Source organism: Lissotriton helveticus, chromosome 7 (genome assembly GCF_964261635.1).
Source record: "Lissotriton helveticus chromosome 7, aLisHel1.1, whole genome shotgun sequence".
Lineage (NCBI taxonomy): Eukaryota > Metazoa > Chordata > Amphibia > Caudata > Salamandridae > Lissotriton > Lissotriton helveticus.
In genome coordinates, this window is record NC_136068.1 from 478,351,556 (window position 1) to 478,363,758 (window position 12,203).

At 43.1% G+C, this 12,203-nt stretch overlaps 1 protein-coding gene across 1 annotated transcript in view; it reads left to right on the forward strand.

The window, feature by feature from the left end:
- Positions 1–12,203, forward strand: part of LOC144768642 (tumor necrosis factor receptor superfamily member 12A-like) — a 45,220-nt gene that overhangs the window by 16,775 nt on the left and 16,242 nt on the right. The window contains exons 2-3 of the mRNA XM_078652452.1: positions 3,300–3,401; positions 5,858–5,992. Coding sequence (XP_078508578.1) covers positions 3,300–3,401; positions 5,858–5,992 — 237 coding nt within the window. The remainder of the gene's footprint in view (positions 1–3,299; positions 3,402–5,857; positions 5,993–12,203) is intronic.

The following is a 12,203-nucleotide window of genomic DNA, read 5'->3' on the forward strand; positions in this document are numbered from 1 at the left end:
GCCTTCATCCGTGGGCTTGAGGAGAGACAGATGAATGTTTATAAGTTTTATGTTTAGAAACTATCACCCCAAATAAATTGCACTTAACACAGCTTTACGAAAGTGAAATGATGTCGCTTGGCAAAGGAGTACACAATTTTGAAGAGCCTCTGCTCTTCAACGTGGTACAAAAGGGGGTGGTGATGGACGGAGCATCGGAACCAATCAAACACTCACACCCAGTCAACAGATCTGGGTTTAATCCATCACCGTTCTTTAGCCCACTCTGCCACCCCAGTTCAGACATGGCTTGGCAGTTCGGGCTGGAACTGTTATTCCCACATATTCTGCTCTTCAATGTGTCCTGTTGCTAGATCAGATCACATATCAGTGGCTGTGAAAGCCATCCATTGGCTTCGTATCAAAGTGAGCATTATTTTCCAAATCTGTTCTCCGTCTCATCATATGGACCCTGGATCTTTCATCCGAGCACTCGCCACAATCGCTGTAGGGATGTTCTTCACCTCACCATACCCCTCAACAAGGAAACCGAGACATCTGGATGTGACTCTGTTAGAAGAACTTTTGGCTGCTGTTTTCAGGTGCCTGATGGAAAGAGACCTGCGATCCACTGCTTCCACTCTACCCACAGCACCTTTTCCTGCTCCCTGAGGCCTGTAGCTGACTCCTTACTGTCAACTCTTCCTGCAACCTTCTCCAACCTTCTCGTCCTCTTACCAGCTTCAAGCTTTCTACTGTTCCTGTAAAGCAATTGAGTCCCTTTCCACTATGAAGCCATACGTAAATGCATGATTTAACAAAGGCCTCAGGCCACCCCATAATCACTGCCCTTTTACATTTCAGTTCAGGTTTCACTTATTTCCTGCTTAAAAAACTTCATACTCTTCACAGGATTCCCACATATTCCCCTATCCGACAGTCCCGCAAGGCTAGACTAATATTCCCTATAACAGGAAGTAACCGATGACATCCCAAACCTCAGAGGAATCTCACCCATTCCCCAAGCTTCTAGTCTCAAGCACTTCATTTAGTCTCACACTTTGTTTGGGTCGTGTTGCGTTCAGTTATAGGGTATGGACCTGTATTGCTCTGGGCGTTATTCTGCACAGATGTAGGATTTCCTGCTGAAAGAGTCAGATTAGTGTCATGCTCTCCCTTCTCCAGTGTTTGTTACCTCTCTGTCCTACTGTCCAGGTCTCTCTTGTCCGAGTCTGTGTCTCCCTGCCCTATTTTCCATGTCACCAGTTCACTCTGTCTCACTGCCCCATTTCGGCCTATCTCTGTACCCATGTTTGTGGCCTCTTCACACTGTTTTTCTCTTTCTGTTTATTTCTGTCCAAACCTACATGTTTCTGGGCCCTAGTGTTCACGTGGCCCTGCCTGTGTCAGCTTCACATCCTTGAGTCTGTGTATTACTGTTGTTCATTTGGTCCTGCTTGTGTCTGCATTCACATCCATGAGTCTGTGTTCCATGGTTCCTGTGGTCCTGCCTGTGTCTGCTTCACATCCTTGAGTCTGTGTATTACTGTTGTTCATTTGGTCCTGCTTGTGTCTGCATTCACATCCATGAGTCTGTGTTCCATGGTTCCTGTGGTCCTGCCTGGTTCTGCTTCACATCCTTGCCTCTGTGTCCAGCTGTTCGTGTAGCCGTGCCCTTCCTGCTCCAGAGTTTCTTGGTCCCAGTAGCTCACTGCTCTCATGTTTCAGTGGACTATCACTCATTCCTAACAATCCTGATTTTTCCACCAGCCCCTGGCAGATCTCTCACATAAGTATTAAGTAATCTGCACATTTAGCCTCCAGCCTTGGTACCATGGTCTTCACAGCCGGTTGTAGCAAGTGGAAGGCCCAGGAGCCGCCTCTTGTTAGGTGCTGGCCCAGTGCCCAGGCTGGACCAGCCTTGGTGTTAGCTGATCCTTGGTCTTGGATACCATCCGCATGCCCAGCCCTGTGACGCCGCGGCTAATATTCGTTCTGTACTGCTGAATCTGGGCCTTCAGTTGTTTGTTGGGACTGACGGCGGACACTGGAGCCCACCTCGCTGCCAACACCTGGGCTGTCTATGACTTAACACCCCAAAATATCCAATTCACCCTCTGACATCACTGCCCAAAATACCTATCTCACATCACTTCAAGAGTTGGGGCCCTGACTCCTCACGTGTATTCTTGGCTAAGGCAATCTCTATGTGCCTGATTCAACAAGCCACTCCTGACAACGTTGGGAGTCCACTGCTGTTTCCTTGGTTTCATATCTTGAGGAGATTTCTCACTTTTAAGGAGAACACAAAGATTAGAAGAAATGTAGGATAGTTACAGATTCCTTAAAATGCTTGCGTGTGTACAATTTCTTTACTTTGTGCATTTAAATTCACCCTTCAAAGCTCTGTAGGTGCATTTCAACAAGCCCTCAACTGTATATACCCAGGCGATCACCTCAAACCACAATACAAGAGAACACAGGCCCACCCTATAAGGTCCTGCGAAGCTAGCGGATGGCTAGTGGGGCTCTGCATCATCCAGCATGACCAGTTAATTCACACACATACAAACCCGTCGGTCAATACGCTAGCCAAGTTAATCCAGTTAGCACCCAAGCACCCTGAAACACAACTATTCATCCACAACAGAACATCAAAATATCCTCAAGCAGCCTGCTACAACTGAACAACAACACCCGACTGTTCTCGAATCCTCGAAACCTTTGCAGGAATGTTCCAAACCAAAATGGCGCTGTGAGGCCATATTAGTGGTACATGCCATACAAATGTGTGTAACGCGCATTAATAAACCACCCATTGTGTGTCGTTCTATGGTTCTGGGTTGTTCTTCTGTCTGCCTCACGTCTATTGCATTTAGTGCTAGTGCATTCTCTCCCACCTGCTTTCTCATTATATGCTCTTAAATGTTATCTTAATTGTTGACAAATTAAAATGTACACATAGATTCATTAAACTCTCTTGTTGTATTCTCTCCTCTCTTTTTATTTGCCACTTTTTTTCTTCTATTTCTTCTCTCTTCCCTTTTAAACCTACGCTCACATCACCGTTCTCCTCCTGCTTACTTTTCTCCTCATCATTCTTTCATTTTCCTCTATTTTCCACCCACTTTTCTCTTATCCGATCCCCTTTTTTGACGCAATCTCCCCACCTTTTTCTATCTTCTCACACACCACCTCTCTCCCATTATCTTTTCTGCCTCCCTTTGTCCCCTTTCTTGCTTTGCATATCCCTCTGTTCGCTTTCATTTCCCCCTCTTTTCTTTCTCTCCACCTCCTTGGCTCCTGCTCTTTCCTCTCAGGCACCAAATGCGCCCAAGGAAAGACGTGGAGCTCCGATCTGGGCAAGTGCATGAACTGTGGGACCTGCAGGGAGGCGCCCAAGAGTGACTTCTGCGGCTCATGTAAGTATGATGCCCACCAGCGGGGGCTCTTCAGTGGCATAACAAAGAGTATGGGAGACCTTGAACACACCAGGGTCTGCACTGACAGGGCTCTACCTTAAGCCCAACCCTTTTCAAATTGTATGTAAACCTCACTTAGGAAGATCATAATTATCTCCATATTTTACGCCGATGATACTCAGATTATCATCTCTCTTTCCTTACAAAGTGATAACATCTCCACCCAACTTTACTATTGTTTCAAACATGTCGCAGACCGGATGGCAGACGCAGCCTCAACTAAAATGGTGAAAACTCTGAGCTAATGGTGGGAAGCAACCCCAATAGATGGATGGGAGTGAATCGTCCAGAATGTCTTAGCGATCAACCCACCTAAAACCAGAAGTCAAGATGCTTGGCTTTTTTACTCGATGACACGCTTTGTTTGCCATAAGTTGGCAGGGTATGCCCAGACGTGAGTCCCTTGCTCACTCTGCCACTGGATTCAAGCAAGCCTGGCTGAAGACGGCTGTAATGCCAGAAACCGGTCCTAGAAAGCTTGAATCCGGTCCAGGGAAGGCATGGCTTGGCAGTTCGGGCTGGACTGTTCCCATGAGGCACAGGGTCAGACTGATTTGCATATGGCCATGTCTGAACTGGGGTGGCAGAGTGGGCTAAAGAACGGTGATGGATTAAACCCAGATCTGTTGACTGGGTGTTAGTGTCTAATTGGTTCAGATGCTCCGTCCATCACCACCCCCTTTTGTAACGCTTTCCATGACAACCTAATGTAGAAAAAATAGCTGCAAAAGGCTTTGGCTTGCTTAGAGCACCAAGAAAGCTTTTGAGATAGCTACCTGAACCATAGCGCAGAATTGTGGTGCAAGGATTGGTCATCTCCTGCCTGGATTACAGAAGCTCCCTATACCTGGGAAGTCGCAAGGCTGTCATCAGCAGATTACAGGTCATCCACAATGCCGCTGCCCCCGTACTTTTTAAAAATCCCGAAATGTTAGTCCGCAACTGTGGCTCTGGCGAGCCTGCACTGGCTGCGGATGATTAAAAGAATACCGTTCAAAGCTCTGTGCCTGGCCCATCGAGCTAGGTATAATAGGGCCCAATGTTAATTCAGAGACGCCTCTCACCCTAAAATACCTCAGGAACACTGCTCTCTACCAGCCAGCAGGTGTTTATAGTGCCTAGAATGAAGAGAACTAGAAGTGGAGAAAGTTCTTTTGCGTCCATAGCCCCCAAGCTCTGAAACGCACTTCCCTAGTATATTAGGAAAACAGAGTCGAACCCAAATTTAGGAAATTGCTAAAAACTATCCTCTTCAACTAATTCCATTCTTTCGGCTAAGTTATCAGCTGCTAACCTAGCTCTGGGAGGCCCTTCTGGGTAGCTGCACGCTTTATAATTGTTTATGAATAGAAAAGATATATTAGCTGAAAGCACAGATCTGAGAGGTTTGTGTCTATAGAAAACAAAAATAAATTAAATATTAGCAAAAAATTAAATGCGAAATCGGCACCTAAAGGTTATTTTACCTATTGTACCGCAGATGAATATTTTCAAAGTGGTAAGATGTGGTTTATCTCATAAATGACTCAAAATTATAACCTAAAAGTGAGTGTTTTTTATGCCTTTTGCAAAGGGCACATTTTTAACAAGTCAAATAGATGTTCCGTGTTGAACGATGTGATGCTGAGGTAATCTGTATCACTCCAGGGAGAGATGGCTTGCAATTGCAGCCTTGTATTTCCAACCAACCCTCCCAACCCTTCCAACCCTCCCTGCCTCTTTCTTTATGCTTGTTGTGTTATTTTATACACTATCTTTGTGCCAAACAATGTTAAAGCCCTGACTTGAAGCTGGTGCTCTTAACACAATCTTTTATAAACTGGTGCCTGTGAGCACAGGCCTGCACACTACTTGAGAGTTGGTGGGACTTCCAGGGAGTGCCTTGCACAGTTTAGCAAAAGGTTCCAAATTATTACGCTATAGCTAAAGTAGAGTCAGGGAGTTAGGCCCATTCAGTCCTTAAACCCTTGTCTTCTCACAACGTCACTAGGGACTCTGGCATGGTGCACACCCAGGGGCTATAACACATACAGGCAAAATGATTGTGTAAGAAAAGTAATCACGGCCCAAAACAGGGATGTTCCCTTTGAGACTGAGGTGGTGCCAAAAGTCCAGTGGATGCTGAGTCTTTCAGACAGAGCATTCCCATAAGTCTCTCGGAGGTCACCTCTTTTGTAAATTAGAACTAGGGTAGTTTTCTCATTCATAGACTGGTTGGGTGGGAGGATATAATCGTCAATAGAAGAACATTTTCAATTTATTTTAATTTAATTACTTTTTTTATTATCCACTTACACTTCCGAGGGTCCCCCGGGCTAGAGGGTTGGAAATGAGCCTCTGGGTTGTATTGAAAGCATGTATTTCATACCCCTCCTGGTTTGGTTTTCTCCACACAGGCACGGAAATAGCTCCAAAGGAGTATGCGTGGCTGTGGCCTGTGGTGGGCAGCGTGGCAGGCGTCTTAATTCTGGTGTTCGCCATCGGCGCGTTCCTCGTAGTCCGAAGATGCAAGAAGAAGGAGAAGTTCACCAGTAAGTATTCACCCCTGTTAGCAATCCACCGGTGCTCATTTCAGAGCTCCACCCAGGTTTTAGTCTGACCTCCACAGTGGCCAATAGACCTGATTCCAGGGAGAGAAATTTCAAGGTCCTGTTTTTATAATGACAATTGCTTCAATGGGTGAGGGAGAGTCTGTTTTGACCATGTTCTATTTATTTATATAAAGTGCATAAGAGGCCTTACAAATCCAGTTACAATTTGTAATAATGGGACTACCGAATAAAGCACGACCCTTAGAAAAACATCATTTTATGACTCTCCACCATGAAAGAACACTTATTATGGCATTACATTCTTAACAATGAATCTTAATAAATTAATTAACGGAGACCATGAGGTCATTCTTAACTTTGTATGAATATTAATAGAAGCCTTTCAGTGCGAAGTAATGACAGAAGAATGAATTCAGACTTGTGTGCATGAAAGTACAGAGGGTAAAAAACTATAAGTGATGCATAGATGTTACAAACATCATCTGATCTATACCCATCAGTGAAATTGATTTGCAACACAGATAAGCCAATTTTCATGCCAAAATCTCTAAATCTTCAAGTTGTTGAACTGAACCTTTAATTTTTCCGTGGAAAATAATGTAGTTGTTGGAAAAAATCCCAACTTCAAACTGTAGATCCAGTAAAATTGCCAGTAGTCTGTCTTTTTGGGCATGACATGTCCTCTTATAATTGATTTAGTTGTGTTTTTTAAAGCAACAGCACCTTTGAGAAGCTATTGAATGGAAGAAGACCATTGTCGTGCCATAAGCTCCATGACAGAGACCGGGTGTAGAGTTTCTAAAACCCCTTTCTACGCATGGTCTACTTTAACTAAATGAATGTAGACATGAATTCAATCTGTATTTGTATGTACCTCCAGCTGTTGGGTCTCATTCTGAGTAGCTTAGTACTGGGGGTCATGCTAAAATCAGATGTGATTTTACTGTTCCTGTGCAGTAAATCAGACCCAGTACCATACAATTGCAAGTTAAACCTCATGGAATGGGGAAATTACCATGTGGGTGCGATTTCTTTCCATCATAAAAGCACACTGAATTCCCAATTCTATAGGACACTTAAAAATTCTTCTAGCACACACGTAACTACCTCCTCCATTTCTGGTTTTCTCCCAAACTCTCCACAATCGGGTGGTGTCTCTGCTTCAACTACAGTGGTTGATCTTCCTATGATAAGCGAAGCAGGGTTCCTATTGTAAAGATAAGATGTATCAAAGGGTTTTATCCATTTTGTGTCTGTGGGAAAATATGCTCATACATAAGGCCCTAGAGTTATGAGTTCTTCCTGGAAGCTGATAATTCCATAATTCACTTGTTGGTAAATGGTGTGTTTTCTTTAAGCGTTAAAAGAAGAATTATCTTTCTCGGCCTCGTGTCTTTCAGAAATGTTCATATAGGGAATTGTCCTTCGAGGAGGATTTAATTCACAGAGATGTACTGGTGTTTGGAAGAGATGTTATTAAGAGTACAATATTCATGAATTGGAAGTTGCTTCCCAAGGAAGCACCGCCCAGGGTAGTGGTAGGGATGTTGTCCCTCCTTGCACCATTACCATAGTCCCCAGCCTGGGTGCAGAAAGCACCCAGGGTCCCATGCATTTTATCAGCTCTGCACCACCAGATAAACACCCCGCACCGCAGCCGAGGTGGATTATCGCGTCGTAAATTCATCTGTCCGGCTTTGCTGTCTGCGTGCAGCTGTCACTCTCTTTAATATCTCATCAGGCAAAAATCTCTGGCTCCCATTGGCTGGCCGGTAACCGGAGACCGGGCCACGGGAGGTGTCTGTGGAAATGGCTGTAGCTGGCGGCAGGCGCGAGAGACGGCCAGCAGAGCTGCGACTCCCTGAGATGAGCAAATGTCTCTTAAATACCTTCCTAAATGTGATCCCAAACAGTGACCTAAGCCCCCTGCTGAGTTCAGCAAGCAGGTGTGAAGGAAAGCTCACACTCCCTCATGGCTCGTGCACGCATCTGTTTCAAAGATGTACGTCTGCATTTTTTATTATATTTATACGCCTAGTTTGTCACACATCTGACCCATCTTCAACTCTCTCCACTACCTGTCACTCATTCCCTGTAGGTCAACAGAAATCACTTGTGTGAAGAAGCCAATAAGCCAGGCTTGCAATTTGAGTCCTAACTATACGAATTAAAGAAAAAAAGCCAGCTGCAGTGAAAAAAACACAAAATGATTGCTTTCTGCATACACAAAATCTATGCCATAAAGAATGTAATGAGGTATTATGATTCAGTGTACTTTTGAGATGTAAAGAAAAACCCTCATGAAGTCCAGTGCGAGCACTCTAGAATTGGTGGAATGATACAGCAAATAACACGAAATGGGAGGATAATTCTGCTCTGGGTGTAGCTAAAGCCTTCTTTATGTAAAATTTAAAGAAATAGTAACAATAGGACTTTATTCAAATGTGCTGCAAAACAAGATCTAAAAATTACAGCGGTAAAACTACAATGGAACATTGGAACGACAGGAAATATACAGCTAAAGGAAGATCCTTAAATAAGGATACAGGAACACCATCTTAAAAGACTACACTCGTTTTTATATTTAATTTATGACCATGCCTTGGTAGGCTTTGTCAATAATGTTGAAATAAAGCCACTGGTTGTTTTGACTCCTGTCCCTTCATTTATGACCGGTATGAAATTAAATTAACTTCATTGCTTTATGCTCGACCCACTACAAGGATCCGTATAAGCCAGGATGTATTGCGCACATATTCTAAAGGAAGAGGTACACGCCAGGCCTGTGTCTTGTCTCCATCAATTTTTGCAACAGGGATAAATTTGCTTAGACGAAGAGTACACCCAAGGGGTATGATGGTGGCTGACATTATGCACACGATTTTGCTTATATTTATTATATCTTGTCATACATTGGGCGTATGGGGAACTTAAAAAAACTAGTCTGGCTCGCACAGTGGGAATTCTGAAAATAGTCCGGGCTAAATGCTAATTGGAACAAGTTGTGCTCACGCCCGATTTGGCTGGCTGAAGATTCCAATGCATCCAACAATATTCTCTTTAATTGTTAATACACTACTGTGTGATCTCTCGGGATCCAGATCTACCATGCTGAATCCGATCTCTTTACAGGAAACATCAAGGGTGCTCTAGGTTGCCCTGTTCCATTCTGAAAGAAACTCTTGCTTTTAACGGCCAGGAGGATAGGGTTGACGAAGATGAAAGTGTGGCCAAGATTTCTGTATTATTTTACCAACGTACCAGTGCAGTTGCCTAGAGCATTTTTAATGAGCTAGATAGTTATAATTGGATTAATATGGGGCGCTGGTAGCTGTATCCAAACTGTGGACGCTCACTAATGAAGGGGATTATGACTGCCAGATTTTGGCTGTACTATGTTGGCACAGCTCTAGTGCAGGTTTGGTGGTTTTATGAGAGCTCATAAGTGGAGGCTAGGAAGGATTCGACTGGTATGACATAGGGAGAATTGGTTGATATGTTCTTTAGTATTCAAGGGACCAGTAGAATAGTGCTCAGACTATTGATAGTAGGTCGGTACTGTTGGGGCAGATGTTTAACTAAGACGGGTTCCATAGTGACATACACTCGGTTTATACCAATTAAGGAACTCATGTGGAGACAAGCAACGGACCTGGGGGTGTGACTACAATGAGTGGAGGATGAGTCAGGGATGACTGTCTTTCACCGTGGTAATGCAAATATTCCCTTAGGACAATTCTTGAAATATGGGGCATTTACTGAAGCAGCAAGACTAACTTTGGGATAGGGAACCTGATAGACCTGAAATCCTTCACCTGCTGCTTAACCAAGAAGCCGTTCGGTACAGTGCTCTTTATATATATATATATATATATATATATATATTCGCGCTCCTGTTTCCCTGTTTCCTGCCGATTTAGGGAGCACTCTCAGATGGGTGCGTGATGCGGTTGCAGGGCCCGCAAAATATTTCGCTCAGGGTTTCCACCTTGTTCGCACTAGAAACCACGCACTCCGGGGGTAATTCTCAAAGATGTCTTTATTTCACTTGCTATATAACAAAGGGAAATGCCTAAACTGATACAACTAGTCAAACATGAATTCAACTCACAAAGGATGAAATCTCATTTCCGCCCGAGGTTTTGCTAATTAATAGCAATTTATTCATTCAATTTTTAGAAAAAGTTTTCAATTTTTTTCATATTATATACAATAAGACACTACACCATAACACTCGATACCAATATAACAATATGTATACTCATTCATACTTATCAAGCATATCACAGTCATTCAAAAGTGCATACATCCATTCATGCAAGATCTAACAATTCCCTCAATAAAAAATGTCTGCGAGGGAAAAAAGAAGAAAAGAATAGGAAAGGTTGCTCAATAAATCTATACGTAAGGTATAATACACAAATGTTTATCAACCTAGAAAAACAGTACACTTGAAATTTAGATACCAAACAGAATATTAGATGAAAACAATTTTTGTATGGCAATGTGTACAAAACTCAGGTGCAGTATTTTTCAACACTTGGGTTTAAGGGTAGAGCAACACTTAATACAAGGGCCTACGCGTTTCGAATCCCAATCGAAGTTAAAGTGGGATTCTCCTCAGGGCCAATGGAATATCTGAAAAACATAAAAATGATCTTTATGTAATAAAATTCTTAAGGTGCCTATGTTAAACTGAGGAGTGAACCACCACCATCCAAAGCAGCTTACCCAACTGGTCTGCAAGGCAACTTGGAAGGCGTAGTGAAGCAGAAATCTCTGCAGGGAAAAGGGTGATTACGTAAAAGGGGTGAAAGTCATCACACCAGCAACAAAACGTGTAATGAAAAAAGATGATTGGCGGTACCTGTCTAGTAAAACAGGAAGTCGGCGGGTATGAGCTAAATCTTTGGAAAGGCGCGGGGGATGTCTTTTTGCTGGTACGTGGAGATGATCTCACTGAAAAATGATGGTAATACCCATTTACTCATAGCCGTCCAAATATGCCATAAGGAGGCATAGAATCACAATAGATTGTCACCAAATATCTTACCAAACTGAGTAATCAGCCTAGAAGTCCGTTAAGGGTGTACGGATCCAGGGAAACACTTCTAGAACGACGTACTAAACCACAGTTAAAACGTCAGGTGTGTGTCACCACATTCTGCCCTAACGCCAACCAATTCAAAAAAGTAATAAATCAAAATTGGCACTTAGTCAAAAATCTAGACGAGTTCCACCAACAAAAAGGAGATAGACTTTCTGGACACTAAGGTCTATATCTCAAATGGCAAACTGGAAACAACGCTGTTTAGGAAGAAAACAGCAACGAACAGTATTCTCCATGGCAGCAGCTTCCACCCGAAATCGCTACTGAAAAGCATTCCATATGGGGAGTTTGTACGACTCAAAAGAAACTGCTCTAAACCAGAAGATGCCGAAAACAGGATTCTTGAAAGCAAAATGAGATTCCAGTCAAGAGGATATAAGGACTATGTCCTGAAAGACTGTAAAAAGAAAGCAGATAAAATCAGCAGAGTAGAAACGCTAGTGGAAAAACAACAATCCCCACAAGAAAGAGACCCACCGAGATTTATAACAACATACAGTAAAGAAAGTGAGCTAATTGCCAAAAAAATGAAGAAGTATTGGCATTTGATAAGCAGCGATCCGGATGTAGGACCAATAGCGGGGAAATTCCCCTCCATCACATACAAGAAAAACACATCCCTTCAAAACCTATTAGTTAAGAGTTACTTCCAGAGCAAAGAACAATCCAAATGGTGGACGGAACAAAACATAGGTTTTAAGCCATGTACCACATGCAAAGCATGTAAAATAGGCAAAAAAATGAAGACTGTGTTGGAACCTGATGGTAAATATATGCCGATCAATCAATACATCACCTGCACATCAAAAAATGTGGTGTATGTTTTGGAATGCAAATGTGGAATGAAATATATAGGATCCACCACGTGCATGCTGAAGAAGAGAATATTGGAACACATCCGAGCTGTCAAGAATTCAAACATGCTGTATGCTACCGCAAAACACTTGAGTATCTGCCAAAATGGGGACTGGCGAGCCATGACCTTCTATGGACTGAAAATGCTGAATAAATCTGAGAGAGGGGGAGACACAGTACGCCTCCTTCGACAAATGGAATCACGCCTCATTATCCGATTCCGCA